The 24,300-nt window shown below is 40.8% G+C and overlaps 1 protein-coding gene across 2 annotated transcripts in view; it reads left to right on the top strand.

Moving 5' to 3' along the window:
* BVES (blood vessel epicardial substance) overlaps nucleotides 1–24,300 on the top strand; it is a 46,068-nt gene that overhangs the window by 3,876 nt on the left and 17,892 nt on the right. For both annotated transcript variants that reach the window (XM_021087483.2, NM_001348416.1), the window contains 6 exon segments: nucleotides 145–381; nucleotides 3,164–3,288; nucleotides 6,139–6,326; nucleotides 7,199–7,307; nucleotides 15,187–15,354; nucleotides 16,605–16,746. In XM_021087483.2, coding sequence (XP_020943142.1) covers nucleotides 156–381; nucleotides 3,164–3,288; nucleotides 6,139–6,326; nucleotides 7,199–7,307; nucleotides 15,187–15,354; nucleotides 16,605–16,746 — 958 coding nt within the window. In that variant the 5' untranslated portion in view covers nucleotides 145–155.

Raw genomic sequence — 24,300 nt, 5'->3', positions numbered from 1 at the left:
GGATTTGAACCTGGGCCTAATTCATAAACACCAGAGAAATCTATTCATTAACATTTAGGTCACAGAAATAATTTGGTGTAACACCCATTGGGGTGATAAAATACAGCTGTCATTTTTTTATCTTCCTTTTGTTTGTTTTTATAGGAATTTTCAAGATGAATTACACCGAGTCCAGCCCATTGGCAGAATCAACAGCCATAGGTTTCACACCTGAGTTAGGAAGTATCACACCTGTGCCTTCCAATGAGACCACCTGCGAAAACTGGCGAGAGATACATCATCTAGTGTTTCATGTAGCAAATATTTTTTTTGCCATTGGGTTGGTTCTTCCAACTACTCTTCACCTTCATATGATACTTCTTAGGGGAATGTTAACTATAGGTAAGATACCTAACTGAGATTTTATGTAACCTTTCTATAACTGGCATTAGATGGACTTTGTATGGGGGGCTTCTGAGTACTCCTCTGTCAGGTCTATAGCATACCAAAAAATTAAGTCTTCATTAACAAATTAACAGTAGATCAGGTAACTGAGAACACAGGCTCACCCTTATGTACTTTAGATAAAGCTAAGTATGTGTTCATGAGTTGTTTAGGTTTTCCAGATATCAGAAAATCCATCCATGAGTGAGAATGTGAACCTTGAAGCCATTCCAACTCTGAAACTGGGGTGATAACCTTTCTATACCTTGGTTTCCCCATGTGTTAAATAAGGGTAAGAATAATATCACCTCCTGAGGTAGTGAGAATTAGGTGTGTGTGTGAGAGAGATATTTGACTTATAATAATGCCTGGCACATGGTAAATACTCCAGAGTTTCAAATCTCATTATTTGAATAGCCGTTTACTTTCTCTGACCAGTAAAGCAACAATGGGAACAAAAACAGTTACCCAGACACAATTGTTCAAGTAAAATTGGGGGGAGAGGGGACATTCCATTAACCCTGATGAAGCAGATTAAATTAATTCTCATCAAAATACTAAAATGATCCAATTTACTATTTCAGCCAGTGATTCCTAACAAATTAGTCGATATGATTATGTCCCTGATGATTCATTTATTCAGGTGCATTTTTGAGCACCTGTAATATGTCATACAGAGACTGAAGAATGCAGTCTCCGTCCTTGAGAAGGACACTCTTTTGGGGGCCAGAGAGAAACAGATGGGCAGGTGGTCACATACGATACATCAGATGCTATGCTGCAGGTGTGCTCCCAGAGTCTGAGAGAAATGGATGAGGGTCCCACTAAGGAGATGGCATTAGAGCTGGCTTTTGGAAGATGAGGAGAATTTCTGAGTGTGAGTGTGGTATCCAGGTAAAAGACACAGAGGAGAGGAAGATTCCGCATATTGAGGGAGAATGCGGAGTAGTTCATGGTGACTGAAATATATGACAGATGACAAGGAATGGTCAAAGAAGATGCTGGAGGAGTTTCTGCTGTGGTGCAGCTAGTTAAAGATCTGCTGTTGTCTCCGTGCCAGGCACAGGTCACTGCTGAGGCGCGGGTTCCATTCCTAGCCTGATGCAGTAGGTTAAGTATCCAGCATTGCCACAGTTGTGACATAGGTCACATCTGCGGCTCAACTTCAGTCCGTGGCCAGGGAACTCCCATAGGCTGCAGGTGTGGCCAAAAAGAAAATACTGGAAGGATAGCTAGAAGATAGCTTGTAGGACTTCTGTGGCTTGTTACCTCTGAGTAGGGTAGGGATTACAACAGGAGGAGCAGTGTGAATGAGAAAAGAAAACCATACTCTATAAAAATCAAAAGCTAATTCTGAATTTTAAGACAGTTTTGGAGGTGAAACAGGAGGGAGAGAGATCATTAAATGTAACATTTTTATAAATGAAGAAACTGAAGCCCAGAGAAATTAAATGACTCATCCAAAATTAAGACCAGGAGAAAGTGGCCAAACCAGCACTATAATTCAGGTCTTCCAACTTCCTAGTCAGTCCTTCAGTTATGTTACCCTGTCTCCTTTGAGTAATAATATTTTAAATGTCTTCAATATTTAGTATATAATGTTATCTAAAGAACATTACATTTTTATGTTTTGGGCTATTACTCCAGTGTCCCAAATTACTCAGATGAAATTTAAAATTGCAAATGAATAATTTTTTTAAATGGGAGGTTAGTTTTGATGTGCATATATGCTGTTGATATACTTGTATTGATCATTAGTATTTATAATTTTATTTTAAATTAAAAATATATATTGAATCTTCTATCATAAAATTGATCTCCCAAAACTGCAAATTTGTACAGACTTCTTGGAAAACAGTCCTTTAATGTCATCAAAACCTATAAAGTTCCTTCCCCTGGCACACTGTCAGGTAATCCCCTCTAAGCAAGCAGTCATAAAAACAGATAACATTTTTATGTAGAAACCTGTTTTGGCTACTTACCAGAAATTACAGCCAAAATATTTCATCTGTCTACCAGTAGGGAGATGGTTTAAAAATTAGGGTTTAATCAGTTTCAGTCCTTAAAAGCTATGTATATGAAGAGTTTTAATGAAATTGGAACATCACTGCAGTAAGAGAGTAGGTTTTAAATTGTGTATTCTTTAGGTTTGCTTAAGATAAAAATGCATAGAAACTGTGAGAAAGTATTACCTATCAATAGTGGTTTTCTTTAAGTAGTGGAATTATGAGGGGTTTTTTTTCCCCCTTTTAAAAATTGTTTTTTATACTTTGTAAGTTTTCTGCAAAAAAGCACCATTTGGTTTTGTTTATTTTTGGTAATCAGACAAAAAACAAAATGTAACTTTTTTTTTTCTTGTTCTTTTTAGGGCTGCACTTGCAACATAGGGAGGTTCCCAGGGTAGGGGTCTAGTTGGAGTTGTTGCTGCCAGCCTACGCCACAGCCACAGCAATGCCAGATCCAAGCTGCGTTTGCAGCCTACACCACAGCTCATGGCAACACTGGATCCTTAACCCACTGATCGAGGCCAAGGATCGAACCTGCAACCTCATGGTTCCTAGTTGGATTCGTTTCCGTTGCGCCATGACAGGAACTCTCAAAATGTAGCTTAATATGATTTTTGGCTTAGGTGTTTCTAAGAAGTGTTTGGTGTATTTTATATACAGAGGACCACAAATGTCTTAAGCTACTTGCTGAAGCTACTCTCGATGTATAACATGCCTACTTCATTGTTCAACAGGATGTACCCTTTATATCGTCTGGGCCACTCTCTACCGCTGTGCCTTGGATATCATGATCTGGAACTCTGTGTTCCTGGGGATCAACGTTTTGCATCTTTCATATCTTTTGTACAAGAAGAGACCGGTAATTACTAAGAATTAATTATCAAGGGAGAGACTTTAACACTGAAAAGCTTTTGAAGTATTTTGTTCAGACTTGAGAATGAGTGCCTAGCATCTTGAGACCCTTTTAATATCATTTTGCTGAAGATTCAACTTTCTATGTGCATGTCCCTGAAAGTAGCACACTTGAATACCATGAAATTTGTTCTACAAATGACTAAAAACATTTTTAATCATTAGGGCAATTTACATTATTCTCTCTTTTTAGAACTATATTATTTCTTTTGCCTAATGATGTTCCATTATCACTTGGGACTGTCTTTGCCTAGCTATAAAATTAAGTACTCATAGACAATGTCCATAAACATGCTAAAGATTGACAAATAGCTTGTGCTATTTTTCATGTTATTTTTAAAATGTAATGACTAATTATTTTTTCTTATGCCCCAAACACTCATTCAAGGAAATCACCGTTTGGGTGAGTTATTATTAAAAACATTACATTTAACTTTTTCTTTTCCACTCTGATTCATCTTGTGTTTTCTTGGTCATACCAAGAACAAACAGATGTAAATCATGCCATGGCCCTTTGCTGACTCTCCAAAGACCACAGAAATATTCAGTAAAGTAAAAGATATAAAGCTTGCTCTAATCTTATGTTCAAAGCCAGCCAGTCATGTAGAAAACTAAACCATTAGAAAACCAGGCAATTCATAGGAAGTTATAATTTCAGTGATACAGATTATATATATATAAAATAGGCATTCCATTAGATTGTCACCTCCTCAAACATTGTAACCCAGGCTCTTTTGTTTACTGTATTAGTCAGATTTCACTATTATGCTGTATAAGTGATCTGAAAATCCCAGTGCCATATAACAGTAACAGGTGTTTTTTCCTCACTCACCTGACTGTGGCAGCCTGTGTGTCAACCGTGATTGTATTCCAGGTGTCTTCTTTATTTCAGAGTCTCTGCTGAAGCTGCAGTTTCTATTTGGACATGACATGTATTCCTAGGGCAGAGAGAAAAATATAAGAGAACAAAAATGATACACAATGTCTTTTAAAACTTCTGCTCAGAAGAGGCATGTGTCAATTCTGTTCCCATTTCATTGGCCAAAGAAATGACATGGCCAAGCCAGATAATGTGGGAGTGGGATGGCATAAGAGGATATACAATCCTCTTACAGGAGGTGGGAGCAGCAAATAGCTGGAAACAATACTGTCATCTACCACACTGACTGTTGTATTCTCAATTCCTGCCAACCATGATTGGCATTTAATACGTGCTCAGAAAAACATTTGGTAAGTGGATGCTTTCAAAGAGAAGAATTAAGAGGGCTTCAAGGTGTTGTTGTTTGTTTGTTTTTAGGGCCAAACCTGAGGCACGTGGAAGTTCCCAGGCTAGGGGTCAAATTGGAGCTACAGCTGCTGGCCTATGCTATAGCCACAGCAAAGCAGGATCCGAGCCGCATCTGCAACCTACACCACAGCTCATGGCAATGCCGGATCCTTAATTAACCCACTGAGCAAGGCCAAGGATCAAACCGGAATCCTCATGGTTCCTAGTCAGGTTCGTTAACCACTGAGCCATGAAGGGAACTCCTAAGAGGGTTTCAAGAAGGAATTAGTACTTGAGTAAAAACTTTCAGGATGAGCAGATTATGAATATTAATCAAATTTGTCAGTTCGTATGTTCGTTGCTATGCCACATTGGGTAGTATGCATGCCGGAAGCGAGACATATTTGTGAATAAATTATTTTAAACACTCATTACGAGAGCTCTAAGGTAGATGATAATAATAATCAGGATTTTATCTTTTGAATATCAACTTACTAGGACCCCTAGTTCTAAACCTAAGATTCAAAAGTTGCTAATGTGATGGTAGCAACAAGGAAATATTACTTAGTATCTGTGCTTTTGTTTCTTCTTCGACTATAAACTTACCTTTTTGGAAACTATAAATGCTAGGTCCTAATTAAAATGAAACGGCAGGACACATGGGAGCATTGGAAAGGCTGCAGAGACATCTGAGCAGCCCTCATCAGTTGGGTTTCTAAGTTTCACGTCTTGGTTGCCGTTGATTCCATTGAAATAGATGATCCTTTAAACCCCTAAGTGCATTCACACGCAGTTCTGATTTCCCACATTTGCTGGGCCCAAAGGCAGGGCATGACCTGGGCCTTGGATAGTCTGACAGCGGTGGATGATTGAGCCCTTTTGCTTTCTCTTCTGGTAGCCTTCGGGTTCTCCATTCTACCAAATTTAGGGTAGCTCAAGGTGCAACTGCTACATGGAAACCTTTTTACGACACTTCACTTTGCTTCAGAATAAGTAAAAGAGAAGATTGCCGCTGTGGATGTTTGTTTTCCTATATTAACGTGTTGGATAACAGTCACATAAAGTGTGTAATGTATGTATCTTCATAAATTTGTATCCAAATTGATCCTACTTTATGTGCTTATTTTCTTGCTGTAATATTTCAAAGTTAGTGCAGTTTCTTTCTGTGAAACAAAGTGTTCTAAAAATGAAGGGGCCTTGCGTTATTTATAGAAAATGCAGAGATTGGCAAGGTGAGTGTTGTGAACCGCATTCAGAACCTCCACAGCTGCTTTACAGGGAGAGATGTAATCAGCAGCACAGATCTTCACCATATGTTCTCAGAGTCCAGGTGAACTGCAGAAGTGCCCTTTTAACACCTAAACTTGTGTCACTGCTTACCCTCTGTGGTAAGGTTCGCCTGAGCAAAACACCCAAGGGTGATAGCATGTGCTGCAGACTTGTCCGCTCTCAAAACCCCATTTAGACCACAGAAGCCAATGTTTCAGTCTCGCCGCCTTAGTACAGCATCTGGTCATTGCTGTGTTTCAGGTGAAGATCGAAAAGGAACTCAAAGGCATCTACCAGCGATTGTTTGAACCACTCCGTGTGCCTCCAGATCTGTTCAAAAGATTAACAGGACAGTTTTGCATGATCCAAACGTTGAAAAAGGGCCAGGCCTATGCTGCAGAGGATAAAACCTCAGTTGACGACCGTCTGAGTATTCTCCTGAAAGGAAAGTAAGTGCTCTGTGGAAACTGAAATGCCTCCGTTGCCTTGAAGCTTCCCATGGCCTCTGGGCAGGAGATGAATGGAAGGGAATCTTGCCAACCAATGGAGGAGGTGGTCACAGAGTTGGCGGTTGGTGAACTTCCACTGGACAGCTTGCAGTTAGAAAGAATGTACTGCTCCGCATCTTGTTGATATCAGGATTTTCATTTGTGCATAGTTTTCACCTTTGCGGGGGGGGGGGGAGGTTTTGTTTAAATTTAATGAGGCAGAATTGAAGTAGGTTTAAATTAGGTATTAAAATTTAAGAAGCTTCAGAGTTCCCGTGTGGCTCAGCAGGTTAAGGATCTGGCGTTGTCACAGCATTGGCTAAGGACACTGCTCTGGCATGGGTTTGATCCCTGATCTGGGAACTAACACATGCCATGAGTGCGGCCAAAAAAAATTTAAGAAGCTTATAGTGTTTCAGAAGTGACTTGCTTATTTTTTTGAATGTCACAAAACAACTTCCAGGAATATCAGTCTCCTGAGGAGAAAGCTAGTGTCTATTGCCCTGGCATAGATATTTATACAACTTCTTTCCCTCTCAAAAGTGCCCTGGTTTGAGTAGTAAATTTTATGGTCATTCCAGCTATAACAGTGATGATAACTATTGGAAGGCCCATGTCCCCTTCCATATGGACTCCTTTTTTTCCTTGTTGGTGGTGAAATTTATTTTGAAGTACACACTTGTGCTTCAGTGCTTTTTCATTATGGCAGTCATCTGTGGGGTCTTTAAAACTTGACAAAAATACAAACCCATTAGTTGATGGAGATTTTAAAATGGCTTTCTGTGTTCTGTGTGAAATATCATGTCTTTGTTAACACTAATCTCTGTTCTCAGAATGAAGGTCTCCTATCGAGGACACTTTCTGCATAACATTTACCCCTGTGCCTTCATAGATTCTCCTGAATTTAGATCAACCCAGATGCACAAAGGTGAAAAATTCCAGGTATGTTTTGGCATGAGTTTTCAGGAGATTGAAACAAGTTAATGTCTCATTCAGAATCCAAAGGTTATAGATGGAAAAGTGGCCATGATTTCTTGAAAAAAGAAGTGCCCCTATGGTATATGCAGTATGATCCCATTTTTATAGAACTTAAAGAAGTGTGTGTACGTGCACAAGCAGAGGTCTAGAAAGACCTGATTTAGCCCTCTTGTGAACACTGTCATTTCTGGGGAGTTCCCGTCATGGCTCAGTGGTTAACGAGTCTGACTAAGAACCATGAGGTTGCAGGTTCAATCCCTGGCCTTGCTCAGTGGGTTAAGAATCCAGCGTTGCCGTGAGCTGTGATGTAGGTCACAGATGCGGCTCGGATCTGGCGTTGCTGTGCCTCTGGTGTAGGCTGGTGGCTACAGCTCTGATTAGACCCATAGCCTGGGAACCTCAATATGCCACGGATGCAGCCCTAGAAAAGACAAAAAGACAAACAAACAAAGAAACCAAAAAAACCTGTCATTTCTGGGTTGTGCGCTTAATTGCTTTTTTTGTTTTCCTTTTTTGCTTATTTGAATTGTTATAATTTCTCCGTAGAGAACAGCTAATGCATTCATTATGAGAAAAAGGGGAAAATGTCAGTTATGGATAATTAGTGTTCTTGAAACATTTAATTGGTTACCTTCATTGGGGAAAACCAGATAACTGACTTTGCCCTAGAGAACTTAACTTTGTTAATCCTTATGGGGAAAAAAAAATCTAACCACTATCCTCTTATAGTTAATGAATATCTTTAAGAGCAAAGAACAAAGTTCTTCACAGTTCATGATAATTAGAACCTGACTACTCGGCATGGTTCTTTTTGTATCTTAAAAATATATATATATTCCATTTTGTGACACTTTGTTCTGACTCTTCCTGTCAAGTGTCCAGCTCTCCTATTTCATTCCCCTCATGATTGTTAGGACAATAACCAAGTAATGGGTGAGAGTTTCCTTTAGTCTCAGCTTCAAGATAAAGAGCAGTAAGGAAATAACTTGAGAACAGGGTTTCTTAGGAGCAGGAGGGAGGATGTCTTTAGGTAGAAAATGGAGTAGAAGGATGCTCTCACCTGAGGAAGGAAAACAATCAGTGCTTCTTGATGACAAAATGTTTGAGTCTCATTTTGAGATGCCATACAACTCAGGAGGCCACGTGAAGATGAAAGGAGGCGTTTAGACATTTGTTAAGTTTATGTACAGAGGTTTCAGGCCTGCCATGCTCCCACCCTGCCTGAGTAACCACACAACTTGTTAAAGTTATGTGCATCTTCCAGAAGGACTCATATAAATTTACTACCTGGCTGCAGTGCTGTGTCCAAGCTGCCTGAGCTGACAATACAAGAGGAGAAAGCAGATGCTATAATCCTGGCTCCTCTCGTTTATACTCTCCCTTGTGTTTTCGAGGGTCAGCTGAGCACTGAGACTGATTCTATAGTGTCTTTAATCACCACCATCTTCTTTGGAAGAAGAAATTGTAAGGTGGTCAGAGGCAAAGGAAAGGGAAAAGACATACAGGGCCACATCTTTTTCCTTTCCTTTGTCTCTGACTGCCTTACAATTTTTTCTTCCAAAGCCCAGCATCTATCTGATACGTCCGTTTCTCTGTTTATAGTCGCAAATGGTTTTACACAATAACTCAGTTTCACATAATCCTAGAGACTGTCATTTGGGGAAAGGGTGGGAACAGAACCTCCTCTATTTTCAGAAGCATACATGGATATATGCATATATATATATATATCCTAGCATATAACATGCACTGTCTTTTCCACCAGACTTCAAATTCTATGTATGATTACATGAAAGAGGGCATTTCTTCTGCTAGTCACACAGTTCTCTTTTTTGGGGGTCCAGGGTTAGGATTTGGTAGTTGAGAAATGTTCCTCGTGATTGATGTGTTCCTCATGTTTCTAAAAACATGACCAAACTCAAGGTCACGGAGTGAAGGAAAGTTAGTCAACTTTTCTCTGCATAGAGTCTGGTGGGCATTTCCTGATTAGCCAGTGGATAAAAACTACCCCAGCCATCGCTGAACCTGTGCCGTGTAGAACTGGAGCAGACTCCACCAGAGCAGGCCCTCGGGAGAAATTCTGTTTTGATTGTTTACCAAATGTTCCGACTGGCGGACGCTCAAGAATAAAATAGCTCTTGCACATCTGTTTGGGAGTCTACTGCCTCTTCCCGGACCAAGTTCCCAAATGAAAAAATGTCATGTGTTCCCAAGGACCAGCTTTTCCCTATCTGGGCCTATGGCAGAGGACACTTGGAATTGTCAGTGGCCAGATTTCTCCACCCACACACTCTGTTACCTGCTGGTCTCATTTTTCTCTAACTCTGCCCAGTTACAGGTGTTCTGACAAGACCCCGCTTCTCTTGCCTTTTTATCTTTTTAAATTCATTCTTTAGGAGTTCCCATTGTGGCTCAGTGGAAATGAACCCAGTTACTATCCTTGGGGATGTGGGTTCAATCCCTGGCCTCGCTCAGTGGGTTAAGGATTGGGCCTTGCTGTGAGCTGTGGTGTAGGTCACAGATTCAGCTTGGAGCCCCAGTTGCCGTGGCTGTCGTGTAGACCAGCAGCTACAGCTCCAGTTCGACCCCTAGCTTGGCAACTTCTATGTGCCGCACCTGCGGCCCTGAAAAAAAAAAAAAAAAGATCCATTCTTTGGCATTCATTCCAATGAGTTCTACAGTAGGGTGGAGGAAGAAGAGAAAGCAAGTGGACTCAATGCCCCTTCAACCTGCACAGCGAATGTTGTTCAGGTACCTGTGGTAATTATAGTGCCAAGCAGAGTAACAGAGTTGAGACAGCAACTTTGAACTTCTAGCTGCTCCCCAGGGCTGTTTTATCACTTACAGACCCAAGCCACTGCTCAGAACTGCTGGGAAGATCTTGAGTATCATTATTACAAAAGGCAGAAGTAGTCTCTGGGGTTTGATTTCTTTGTGCAGTTGCTTTATATCCGGTGAGCTTTGCCATGCCCATTTTTCTTTCAGCTTCCATCTCCCCATTGCCTTCCCAAAGTCAGTCGCATGTCCTGTGCTTCGAAGCCTTAAAATCAAACCTTTATTGACTTTAAGGGAAGAGGAATGTCTTGGAGGCAGATGTCCAAGCTCTGGTGAAATAAAGGAAGACTAGGTTTTCGCTGGCATTTCAATAAAACCTTATCTTGGTGCTTAGTAGATCTTTTGGTTGCAAAGCAATTTAATCTGCAAGACCTGACCCTGCTGTGTTTTAGTGTTGATGAGAACGCAAGAAGAATTAGTTGAATAGACCACATTCTGGACATTTTCATGTTCCTGGTGTGTGAAATGTTGTGCAGCACATGATGAAGATAATAAAATCGCCCCCGAGGACAGTCCAACGTCAGCCTGCCATTTGCCGTTCTAGCACCTTCAGCAGTTCCCTCTAGTGCCCTTGTTCTTGGGTGAGGTCTTTTCCTTCTGTGAGGGTGTAGGCTTGGTTTGGGACTCATCCAGCGCCTGGAGATAATCACAGCAAACTCACTTCCAAATGCCTGGTCTAATCGTGAAAGAAATTCTCTTGCATCTTCCATTAATGTGTTTACTTTTATTTCTTCTATGAAATTCTTGCCAAGAACGCAAGCATGGCACTGCTGAGGTCCCTAATAACCTAAGAAGCAAATGTATTTTATGGAAGCTTTAAAAATTCCTAGATTGCTTCATAAAAACTCCTTAAAAATATGTTTCACTTGACTGTTGTCCCAGGAAATCATTAAGCAAAATTGTCTGTTTGGCAGAAATGAAGCCATAGCTACCAAGTAAAATGACCTCAGTCAATATGCTAACTACCCTCTTCCAGCTAGATGCCTACTCTTATGAGCTTGTAAGACACATACATACTGTAGGTATGGCTTATTACTGGAATGCCATTATTACATTTAAATGTAATAATCATTTAAACAAGTTTAAACTAGTTTTCAGTCATCAGTAAGAAATGGTTGCATAATGCCATTTGCAGCAACATAGGTGGGCCCACAGATTCTCATACTAAGTGACATAGTCAGAGAAAAACAAATACCATATGTTATCACTTATATGTGAAATCTAAAATATGACACAAATGAACTTATCTATAAAACAGAAACAGACTCACAGACATAGAGAAGAGACATGTTGTTGCCATGTCTGAAGGGAGGGCAGGGGAAGGAAGGATTGGGAGTTTGGAATTAGCAGAGGCTAATTATTATATAGAAAATAGATAAACAGCAAGGTCCTACTGTATAGCATAGAGAACTATATATTCAAGAGAACTATATTCAACTACTATATAGTGTAGTAAACTATACACAGTTTACTGTGATAAACTGTAATATGAGAAAGTTATTAGAAAGAATGTATATGTATGTATAACTGAAATTGTACAACAGAAATTAACACATTATAAATCAACTATACTCCAATTTAAAAAAGAAATGGTTGATAGATAAACAACAAGGACCTAATGCATAGCACATGGAACTCTATTGAATATCTTGTAATAACTCATAATGGATAAGAATCTGAAGAAATATATATATATATATATATATATATATACATACATATGTATAAGTGAATCACTTTGCTGTACACCTGAAACACTGTAAACCAACTATACTTCACTTGAAAAAATAAAATTTTTGTTGTTGTTGGAGTTCCCATCATGGCTCAGTGGAAACAAATCTAGCTAGTATCCATGAGGACTCATGTTTGATCGATCTCTGGCCTCGCTCAGTGGGTTAAGGACCCGGTGTTGCTGTGAGCTGTGGTGTAGGTCAAAGATACAGCTCGGATCCTGCATTGTTGTGGCTGTGGCTGTGGTGTAGACCAGCAGCTACAGCTCCAATTCAACCCCTAGCCTGGGAACCATGGGTATAACCTAAAAAGACTAAATAAATAAATAAATAAATGTTTTTTTAAAAAAGGAAACAGTTGCTAAGCAAATTATAGTAGCATATTAAAAGTGGCATTGTGGAAAAGTGCCTCAGTGGAAATGTGAGGTTATTAACACGGCGAAAGAAAAGTTAAATGCATTTACATCACCTAAGTACATTTCTTCTTTTCCTGGATGATTTCCAATTCCTCTTTCCACTTCTTGGATGGATTATATCTGTGCATGGATTGTATCTTCCAAAGGCATGGGCGAAGTCTTTGCGAAATGGAGACCTCAACTCCCCTAACCCTTTCTGCAACCCTTGGGTGCCTGACTGGGCCACTCTGAGTACCCAGGGCTCACTTTCTCTAGTTTCTTCCAGTGGATTTCTTCCACTGAATATCATTCAGTGGCTTTGTATTTATATACCCATCCCCTGTTCTTTCTGGGAACACCTCAGGATTGGCTTATATGTCTCTTGACCTTATACTTCTCTTTATTATATATATATATACACATATATACATATATATATGTGTATATATATATATATATATATATATATATATACAAATTTTTTTTTTTGGTCTTGTTTTTCCTTGTTATCAGCTTCCTCCATTAGAATGTAGGCTTCATGACACAGTGCACAGCTGCTCTTTGTATGCGGGATTCTCGATGGTGAGCCAAGCTTGTGGTCACTTCACCAAAGTGCTTTCTGTGTGACTGACTGTCTTGATAAATATAGGACACCTTGGGTAGGGTTTGACCTGGTGGGAAAATATGTCTGGGCTGGAAGTCAGAAGTGTTTGCTCCACCCTTCATTAGCATGTTCTTAAGTTTCTTCCTGCTTTTTATTGGGCATCTGGAAAACGAGGAAGAATGTTCTGTCTTATCTCAGAGGCAGTTTTAAAAATCTGCTTACATGATAGATAGACAAGGACCTTAAAGTTTAAAATATAATACATAGGTAAAATGAGTGGCATTATGTGTGTCTGTCATTTCCTAGAACTCCTCTACCCTTTTCCCCTGTTCTGTATTTGTCAAAGCACTTATTGCCACCTGAGGTTGTCACATTTCTTTACGTATCATCAGCTTCCTCCACCAGGACGTAAGCATCACAGGGCATGGATCTTGTCTTTCTTGTTCACCGCTATAACTTCAGTGCCTTGAACAGCATCTGGCGTGAAGTATGAACCGAACAATGTTAGTTGAAAGAACAAATGAAATCTAGTGTTTTATATGGAGTCACAGAGCTGCTGATGCATTTCTTAAATCCCAGTGTGCTTGGTTTGGGGGTCTCTACTTTTAATATAATAAATAAGAATAATTTCCCTTGGAACATTGACCCACCTGTTGCAGCCAAATTCGCCAATTTTTAAAAGATCAGATTTCAGCCACTGGTTAAGGAAGGAGGCTGAGGTTTCTGTGTTCTCTCTTTGTAGACATAAATACCCCCTTTCCACCTGAAACATGTTCAATTTTTTGACTAACAAAGAGGAAAGAGCTCCTTTCAAAATATTTTTTTCTGAGCCCAGATATGATTTTATGTCAATTTGAAAAACCTTTATTAATCTCCCACTTGGACAGGCATCGGGTTTCATGTTGAGGATATAAAAATGGTCTGTGCCTTCCACAGTATTTATGTACATTTGTTAATTCTTTTGTACAATAAATCTGTACCGAGCACCACTTTGTGTTGGAGCCAGGTATTCAGTTGGGAAGATACTCAGCCCCTTCCTTAAGGGTGCTCAGGAGATACAGGGCACCACAGATGAGCTTGGGCTCAGTGATAGCATCACCACAGGCAGATGATGGGAGGACCTGCCCAGGAGAAAGGGCTTACTGACACTGAGCCTGGAGTGAGGGCATGGCCCATCGCCCTGGAGAGAGGCCCTTTTAAGGAATACTTGGGCTCTGCATAGTGAGTTACAGTGCTTTCCCACTTTCCTATGTAAGAATTCTTAAAGAAAGGGTGGGGTTTCCTAGTTCTGAGCTAACTGGGGGATCTCCGTGTCTGTCACCTATGGGAACGCTGAAGCTAGCTTTGGCAGGTCACACTTAAGAGATAGCTATGACAGGGAATTCCTGTCGTGGCTCAGTGGTAAGGAACCCGACTAGTATCCATGATGACGCAGGTTCGATCCCTGGCGTTGCTTGATGGGTTAAGGATCCAGCCATGAGCTGTGGTGTAGGTCTCAGACGTGGCTCAGATCCCATGTTGCTGTGGCTGTGGTAGGCCAGCAGCTGCAGCTGCTATTCTACCTCTAGCCTGGAAACTTGCACTTGCTGCAGGTGCAGCCCTAAAAAAGACAAGAAAAAGGAGAAGGAGAAGAAGATAGAAGAAAGAAAAGAAAGAAAAAGAAAGAAAGAAAGAAAGAAAGAAAGAAAGAAAGAAAGAAAGAAAGAAAGAAAGAAAGAAAGAAAGAAAGAAAGAAAGAAAGAGAGAAAGAGAAAGGAAGGAAGAAAAAGAAAAAAGGAAAGGAGAAGAGAAAAGAAAAGAAAAGGGGGAGGGAGGGAGGGTAGGAAGGAAGAAATGCCTATGACAGTAGGACCCTTGCTAGCTGTATTCCTCGGTAACAGTCGAGGCCATAAAAGCAATTCACATGAGTCCATTTTCTCATTCTGTAGGGTATTTATCTGGGTGAAAAGGAATATTTAGTCATAAATTATCTGTCCAATTGGATCATTAGTCTAGTACATTCTTTAGCAGGACTACCGACATGGTGGCTGGTCTTCCATCACCAGACCTCACAAAACCAGAACAGCAAAACTTGGAGAGTTTACTTTCATGAAGTCTGCAGATTGCTTGATTTTAATCATAATGCTATACACAGATAAGCTTGTGTGTATGGATCTTATTTTAACGAATATGACAAATCATTGCTATAATAATACCCACTAAATTATTCTGCCCTCTCCCCAAGTTACTAATGTCACAACTCAAATACATTTTGCTCTCTCTGTTTGTTTCTGTGTCAGGTCACCATTATTGCAGATGATAACTGCAGATTTTTATGCTGGTCAAGAGAAAGGTTAACCTACTTTCTGGAATCAGAGCCTTTCCTGTATGAAGTATTTAGATATCTTATAGGAAAAGACATTACAAATAAGCTCTACTCATTGAATGATCCCACCTTAAATGATAAAGTAAGTGTTTTTCTGAGTGTGTTTATTTCATTGAATAAATATGCCTAGTGAGGTATACCTTCCTTTGTGCAATGTATGTTTTCCTGGATCTTCATTAAGTAGTCGTGTGTTAAGTGAAATGAGGGTGAAACGAGGATGCTTGCAAATTGGAGACCCTTCAGGGAACCATTTATCCAGAGTAAAGAAATATCATGAATTTGCCATGACCTAGTGAGGTGTCTTCTTGTGAATGTCAGGGGCCTCCATTTGTGGTGATGAAGTGCTATCCTCTTTATAGTCTTTCAAGCAGTCCAAGGAAGATGGTAAGTGAGTCCCCCATAACCCTAACCCCCGACTTACTTACCATCTTCCTTAGGCTGCTTGAAAGAGGGCTTGGGGGTGGCTTTTGCCAGGGAAGGCCAGGCAGCGGGGAGGTTGCAGGCTGTTAAAGGCTGACAGACCCCAGTGAGCAGGAGGTCGGCGTGTTGACCCTGCGTCTTCCAGTCTTGCACATCCTCCTGGTCAGGTCCCCAGAAAGATCATAACTGACAAGAGAGGTATGGAATGGAAGCCTGTGGCCATTCAGTTAGGAATTTCAGAGCCATGCAGATCTTCAACGGTTTGCAACTTGAGCTTCATTTCACCACATTTGTGTAGAAGGAAATTAAAACAATTCTAGAAGAGAACTTGCAAAACATTGTTCTGTGATAGATGACGTTCTCTAAGGACTGTGAGTAGGGGTGTGTGCACTTGTCAGGTCTTCTGGTCTGGGATGTTATCAAATTAGGTTGGTGCTAGGAGGTCCTGTCATGGCTCAGCAGTATCAAGCCTGACTAGTATCCATGAGGACGCGGGTTTGATCCCTGGCCTTGCTCAGTGGGTTAAGGGTCTGGCATTGCTGTGAGCTGTGATGTAGGTCTCAGATGCAGCTCAGATCCTGCTTTGCTGTGGCTGTGATGTAGGCTGGCAGCTGCAGTTCCGATTCCACCCCTAGCTTGGGAACTTCCTTATGCCACAGGTACAGCCCTAAAAAAGAAAAAAAATTAAGGTTGGTGCTAATTATTGTTTGGATTAATAAATATCTATTGAGTATATTAAATTTTTATAATGTATTTGTACTAATAACTTACAATAAAAATTAAAGCTAATATGTAATGGGCACTTTCTATGTACCAATAGTTTTCTATTTCAAGGAAAAGTAAATGCTACTTACAGGGAATGTAGGATCTAAGTCCTATAGAGCTCAGAAATCTTAAAATTTCTCTTTGCAGACAATCAAAAAGTTGGACCACCAGCTCAGTCTTTGCACGCAGCTCTCCATGCTGGAAATGAGGAACAGCATAGTCAGCACCAGTGACAGCGAGGACGGCTTACACCAGTTTCTTCGGGGCACCTCCAGCGTGTCCTCTCTTTGTAAGTCATTCCCGCCCCGATGATACTGTGGGATTTTGATGGATGTTGCTGGAAAGGGACAAATGACAACTCTGATCAGAAGGTTTCAGGACTTCCCGTCATGGCTCAGTGGTAACGAACCCAACTAATATCCATGAGGATGTGGGTTTGATTCCTAGCCTTGCTCAGTGGGTTAAGGATCCATCATTACCATGAGCTGTGGTATAGGTCACAGATGTAGGTTGGATCTGGTGTTGCTGTGTCTGGTGTACACTGGCAGCTGCAGTTGCAATTCGACCCCTAGCCCAGAAACTTCCATATGCCACAGGTGTGGCCCTAAAAAGCAAAAAAAAAGTAACTTTTCAGATAGTAACTATTTGGCAACCTAAAAGTAACAATAAAAATAATCACACTTTTCCTAGCTTCTTTTCTTATTTAGCACATGAGTTAAAATCCAACTTTAGAACTCTCATTTCTATTTCAGAAATTATCCTCTTTTTTTGCCATAGACTTTTCTCAAACGCTAGTTCAGTAGCATAGTGTGAAAGAGTCCACGTGTTTTGCTGGGGATCTGGCCGTGTTGTTGTCATGATTTTAGTGAAAGTCTCAGGCCCAGTGTTGTGTTTAAAATGGCAGGAAACATGCTGGAGGTTTTGCTGCCAACTTGTTATCTAGGGGTGAGCACCAGGAGTTAACAGGTAATTGGGTGCTAGAATTTTCCTGAAGATGAAGGAGGCCACTCAACACCCCTGTGAGTCACCTCCTTCACACACCCACCAAGAGGCAAGTTTTCCAAGATTCTTCGAGAGTCTAGCTTGTTTTAAAACATTTTAAATAACACTAATGACAAATGTTGAAGTTTAATAAGTGAAATAAAAGATTTCAAGAAATGCTTAAAATTATTGTAAGAATTATTCCAAAAATGATTGTATAATGCTGAACAAATTCATGGGAAATAGCAAAAAGGCAGACAGATTCTCCCACTGCCTGAGCTAAAAATTATTAATCTTTACAACTGTATGTTAATCCAAAGTAACTTTTAAGAAAATCCAGATACACATTCAACAGCCCTAAGTGTTTATGTAAAATAATCTTGTAACTTTGGATGATTTAGATACATTGGATTAAGATTTTTAAGTATTTCATAGTCAGGAGAGGGTGGAATTACAGGTCCCTGTGGTTGGCAAAAGCCTGAGCATAGAAATGCGTTGTGCACCTAAGGGAAATTTTGGGAAGCAACACAGTTAGAAATGGCTATATTTTACTCCAAAGTAACTTTCTGGAAGTATAACTGAGGTTGACCAAACTCTGAATCTAATAGCAAATCTAATGTATTATCAGCCTTGTTGAAAATGGTTAGTGGTAAGAATTTTCAAATGGATCCATCTTACTTACATGCATAACGATTACTAAGAAAGCCAGCAGAAAGAGAATTATAGTTAAAGATGGTATGTGAATTATTTTTCCTATAGAATAGCATATTTTAGTAGTTACTATTTTTTTTTAATCCTACAGGCTTGCTTAGGAAGCACTGAGACCATTCATTGTCTTTTCTTTCGTTTTTTAAGTATAGTTGATTTACAATAGTATGCCAATTTCTGCTGTGACCTAGTCATACATACACATATATACACATTCCCTTTCTTATGTTATCTTCCATCATGGTCTCTTCCCAGAGGCTGGATATACTTTCCTGTGCTATGCAGTACCATTTTCTTAAATCATTTATCTATACTATTTTTATTATAGAATCTAAATCTTTGGGTGGTAAAATAACGTTTTAGGGGCAAAAAGCTTCTCTTGGGTACGTCACTTAAATAGAATTAAAACATGTTTTACAGATTAACATTGGTACTGTACTTGCCTCCAGAACCATACTTCCTGGTGTTCTGTGGGTGGATGACATGCTGTGCATACAGGCCAGGGTTCTTGGCTCCAGTAAGCATTAGCTGTGTGTCTTGGTGGAAGTCACATGACCTTTCTAACCTGACATGAGCTGTCATATCTCAGCATTGGCTTGGATCTAGTCACAACTCCTGGTCTGTTTCCTTCCTTTCTTCTTTTTCTTCTTCAACCCCTCCTACTTCTCCTCCTCCTCTTTTTTTTTTTTTTTTTTTTTTTTTTTCTTCTTTTAAGGGCCGCACTTGCAGCATATGGAAGTTCCCAGCCTAGGGGTCCTATTGGAACTGCAGCTGCAGGCCTACACCACGGACACAACAACGCCAGATCTGAGCTGCATCTTCGACGTACACCACAGCTCACGGTAACACTGGATCCTTAACCCACTGAGCGGGGCCAGGGATCGAACCCTCAACCTCATGGATCTAGTCGGGTTTGTTACCACTGCACCACAACAGGAACGCCCCCTTCCCTCTTCTTACGGTGAATTTCAAGTTTAATTTCAAGGCCAATCCCTGTGTGGATAATTGATGCTTCCATGTCTGTGGAGAGGTATGCCGTCCTGGGAGGCAGGGTTGCAGCATTTCTTCTCAGTTCCCTTGTCCAGTTGAACTTTGCTATGCTAAAAAATGTGTTCAACCTGCTTACATTGTTTATTTAATTATCTTAGCCTTGGGTTTATTATACAAAATCTTACATGTTTCTGCAAATGCAGAGCCACATCTGTGTGCATACTTTTGAATGTGAGTGTGTGTGTATGCGTGTGTGAACTGCACAGCAGATCCATGTTCATACCTGCTTCCTTGTGACCAGTCCTCCCTCTGAGTTTCTTGGCTTCACTCCTGCAGTTTAATGAAAGACATGAGTATTTGAGCACAACACTGATATTCCATTCTGAATTATTTAATTCACCTTAACACATGATGCATTAAAAACTGGTTGGTTCTTATTTCTCTCACCTAGATTTTTACCCCAGAACTTCTGAAGACTGTTTTTGTTTTTCTATTGCCAGACCCATCAATATGCCATTGACTTTTCCATGTTACAAATGACATTTCTTGTGAAATAGAGACTACGAAACCAATCTCTTAGGAATGTTAGGCTGCGATAACAAAACTTAGCACATATTGAGCACATGGTAAGCCTTAGTCCATGTTAGGTCCCTAAAATGGGTGCCTCAGTTCTTATTCTTCTGGATTTTGATGTGCACGTGGGGGCAGCTGCTCTCAGCACCAGTATGTCAGCTGCATGAATGCTGGTGGACAGAAGGGAATGTTTATTGACAATAGCAGCACCAGGATTATTTCTTATTCTCTGTGCATAATCACATTTAATCTTCACTGTAACCCTGCACAGAGGTATCTCAGCTTTCACTAGATGATGCTGTGCTAAGACAGTCCCCGGACCTCTGGCTACAAGGAAGAAAGACACTGCCTTCTTTCTCTCTCACTGGGTGCTGCTCCAGGTGTGTCCTCCTCACTCTGGGACATGGGAGTGCCCAGTGTTTGGGTCACTGCCATGCATGGAAGAGGGCAGGCGGTGGTGGCAGAATCACCCCACGGCTCTTAAAGCTCCTGTCTCAAAGTGGCACTTGCCTCTCGCACTTATGTCCGCTGGACCAGAGAGGTCACTTAGCCAGAACTACCCCTAGTGGGTGGATCTTTAATCCATGGGAAGGGGACCAGGGAAAGCAGGTATGTTGACAATAACACCATCTACCTTGGTGAGGAAATTGGGACTATGAGAAGCTTACTCACTGTGCCAGTTCCGCAGGGAGAGGTGCTGGCAGATAGACCTACACACCCTGTCTCACCCCTCAGGCCAGGCTTTAGACCATATTGCCCCTGTGGTTTAAAAAAGAAAAAGGAGGAGTTCCCGTCATGACTCAGTGGTTAACGAATCCAATTAGGAGCAATAAGGTTGCAGGTTCCATCCCTGGCCTCGCTCAGTGGGTTAAGGATCTAGTGTTGCCGTAAGCAGTGGTGTAGGTCGCAGACGTGGCTCACATCCCATGTTGCTGTGGCTCTAGCGTAGGCCAGCAACTGTAGCTCCGCTTAGACCCCTAGCCTTGGAACTTCCATATGCCTTTTGCCCTAAAAATACAAAAAAAAAAAAAAAGAAAGAAAGAAAAAGAAAAGACACATGAAATATTTGACCAGTGCTTTATAATGTACAGGTAGCTTTCACACCCATTCTTGCCCTTGAACCTGGTGGTTCTGCATGCTGGGCACAGCTGCTGCTGTTACGTCTTTGCAGAGTCCATAACACTCAGTGAGAAGGGAATATTGGCCCAAAGTCACTTCTTCCCCCTCCACCCGCCTCCTCTGAGAAACTTACCTTCCCCCCTAATTCCTTCATTAGGACCTAGCGGTGCTGCAAATAGGTTTTCTTTTTTTTTTTTTTTTTCCCTTTTTTAGGGCCACACCTACAGAGTATGGAAATATGTAGGGCCACAACCTATACCACACCTTCCGGCAATGCTGGATCCTTAACCCACTGAGCAAGTCTGGGGATCGAACCTGCATCCTCATGGACACTGTGTCACGTTCTTAATCCACTGAGCCACAACGGGAACTCCCTGAATAGGTTTTCTTAATTTCCATTTCAAAGAAAATTTTGGCCTTCTTCTTTGTATGGGGCTTCTACCTAGGAACATTTAAAATTATCCAGTAATCCTCTCTGGTCAGTTAGCTTTGCATCAGCTTTCATGTTACCTCATATATAACTGAGAGAAAGATGAGCAGTGCTGCTCTGTACAAATTAAAGTTTTTATTTATTTTCCTAATCCAACAACTTTGACATTAGCCATTCTAGTCACTCATTCATTAACATTCATTTCAACATTTCTCATAATTATTTTTTAAATCAGGATCAGAATGTGCCCATTGCATTTGGTTGAAAAGTCTCTGTCTGAATCGCGAGGCTCCACTTCCATCTCTGTCTCCCTCCATGTGTTTCTGCTTTTTTCTTTTGTTTTGTCTTGTTTTGTTTGTCCTGTAGAGCTGAGCTTCTTAAATATGCCTGTGCACACGCATCACTTGGCGATATTATGAAAGGTTTCTGTGCTGCAGACTAGGATGGGGCCTGGGAGCCCCTGTGCTTAATAGGCACCCAGGTGAGGTTGATGTGACTGGTCCTTGAACTATACTTGGGGTAGTGAGGCTGTAGAATTGCCTGTGTCCTTGAATTTGGCTGATTGCGTTCCTGTGGTAGGTGATGAAGATGTTTCTTGAAGCTCACCCAGGTTCTTGTGAAGGCTCTACTTTTAAAGATCTCAAACAGTGTGGGATATAATGCCACAGATGTATTGCATAACATCAAACAGCAAACATTTAGTTAAACATAAATGCAATGAGATATAGAACTACCATATGACCCAGCAAGCCCACTCCTGGGCATGTATCTGGACAAAACTATAATTCAGAAAGATACCTGCACTCATATGTTCAAAGCAGCACTATTCACAATAGCCAAGACATGGAAACAACCCAAATGTCCATCAACGGATGAATGGATTAAGATGTGGTACCTATACGCAATGGAATACTGCTCAACCATAAAAAGGACAAAATACTGCCATTTGTAGCAACATGGATGGAACTAGAGACTCTCATCCTAAGTAAGTCACAAAGAGAAAGACAAATACCATATGACATCATTTACATGTGGAATCTAAAATATGGCAAAAATAAACCTATCTGTAAAACAGAAACAGACTCACAGACATAGAGAACAGACTTGTGGTTGCTCAGGAGGAGCAGGGAGAGAATGGGATGGACTGGGAGTTTGGGGTTAGTAGATGCAAACTATTACATTTAGAATGGAAAAGCAATGAAGTCCTACTGTACAGCACAGGGAACTATTTCCAGTCTCTTGGGATAGGACATGATGGAAGATTATATAAGAAAGAGAATGTGTGTATTTGTTTGACTAGGTCACTTGGCTGTACAGCAGAAATTGGCATAACTTGTAAATCAACTATAATTTTAAAAAAGAAATGCAGTCAGAGAAAGAAGGGAAACTTGAAGTGAATTATTTCAACAAAGTTGCTGCTGACCCCATTTCTTATCCTGTGCTCTGTGTTCACACGTGATGCTGAACCCAGAGTAAGATCTCTACTCTTTACCACAGAGTCTGGATTCCACTTCAAATGATCATTCAAAGGCAAGAAAGTGAAATAATGACATAGTCTGAGAAAGACTGCTTCCTGTTTATTCAGTAGCATATAATCCAGGCAGTTTAACTTTTTTGCTTTCTTCTTGCTTCATTTACTTGAGTTCCATGTTTGGAAGTGTGATCGTGAGATAGGATGTCCGAGACACAGGAGAGTGATTGAATGCCGTCACATGGACATAAGCTTTCTTCTCTGCTTCCGTGAGCTTCAGGCCTTGACCCTCCTCCTTCCCCTCATGTGCTTCATTGACCTCCTGTTGGGGCATTTATTCACCACGTCTGTGGTGTCTTCTAGCTGCTCATTTTTTCAGGCGAATCATTTCATTTCTTCTTAACGTCTGAGTGGCTGTTGCCTCTTTGAGCCATGCCTTTCCATTCTCTTCTTGTTTTATTGGCATCACTAGTTGCCTTTCTTTTCCCTCATCCCTGCCTTTTTTGTCATACATCCCCACTCTCTCAGGCCCTTAACTCCATGTCCCCTTTTTCTCAGGCCTTCCACACAGAGCTTCCCATGCTCCCGTGTCACCCTGGCCCAGCGATTCTCTGGGTCTGTTGCACAGCTGCCTCCTGAAACCACCTCCCCTGTTCCCCTGAACTTACCCACCATCTCTGCAGCCCTAAACCTTTCTCTTTGGGGCAGGAAGGGGCTACAGAATTCCCACTCGTCCTTGCAGCCCAGGGCCCTGACTATCTGAGCAGTCAGGAACTGATCTGCAAACCTCCTCATGGGATCCACTAACCTCCTCATCCTCCCCATTTGCCATAACTTGTATTCTTTATTTGCATCCCTCAGTGCTGGTGCTGAGTCCCTCTATGGGAAATTAGACACAAAGGCCATACCCACCCTTCAGCATTATTGTCCAGAAAGCTCCCATCCAAAGTCAGTTTCTCCAATTTAAAAAAAAAAAAAAAAAGCTTATAACCTCAATTAAAAAAAAAACTTTTTTTTTAATTTAAAAAAGTCACAATATAAATAGGCAAAGGCAGGAAAGGGGATGATAATCCTTTCTAGTAAAGAAACCATTAAATGCTTCCCCATCCCCATTCATCAAAAAAAAAATGTATCATCTAATTAAAATTCCAAATCCTTATTTTTAATTTACTTGCTAAGGCAGTTGGCCAGATGGTTCAACATAATAAATATAAGAACACTTTGAAAGGAATGAAAATGTCATCAAAGTTAACAGAGGAAAAGGGGGGAAAAACCTTACAGCATTATATTGCTTACTTCACAAAAGTGTCACTCCTTGTTAAAAACTGTATTTCTGAAGCAGAGAGATAAGCCACTTGACAATCTTCGTATCACAGTCCTGTTCTTACTTGAGGATCAAACTTGAGGTCGGGTCTTCATTCTCGGGAACAGGTGTGATCTTCACTCTGGATTTAAGAACAACAAATATGTTTGTTTATTTTTTCCTGGGAAGAGAGACCCTCAGGCCCTCATGTAACCAGAAGCACATGGAAATAGAAATAAGCTCAATAAGGACAGAGTTCTGTCAAAGG

Source organism: Sus scrofa, chromosome 1 (assembly GCF_054392235.1).
Source record: "Sus scrofa isolate SSC_HxYL_T2T_F1_AM1 chromosome 1, Sscrofa_HxYL_maternal_Yorkshire_Landrace_v2.0, whole genome shotgun sequence".
Classification (NCBI taxonomy): Eukaryota; Metazoa; Chordata; class Mammalia; order Artiodactyla; family Suidae; genus Sus; species Sus scrofa.
This window is presented reverse-complemented; position numbering and strand designations above follow the sequence as displayed.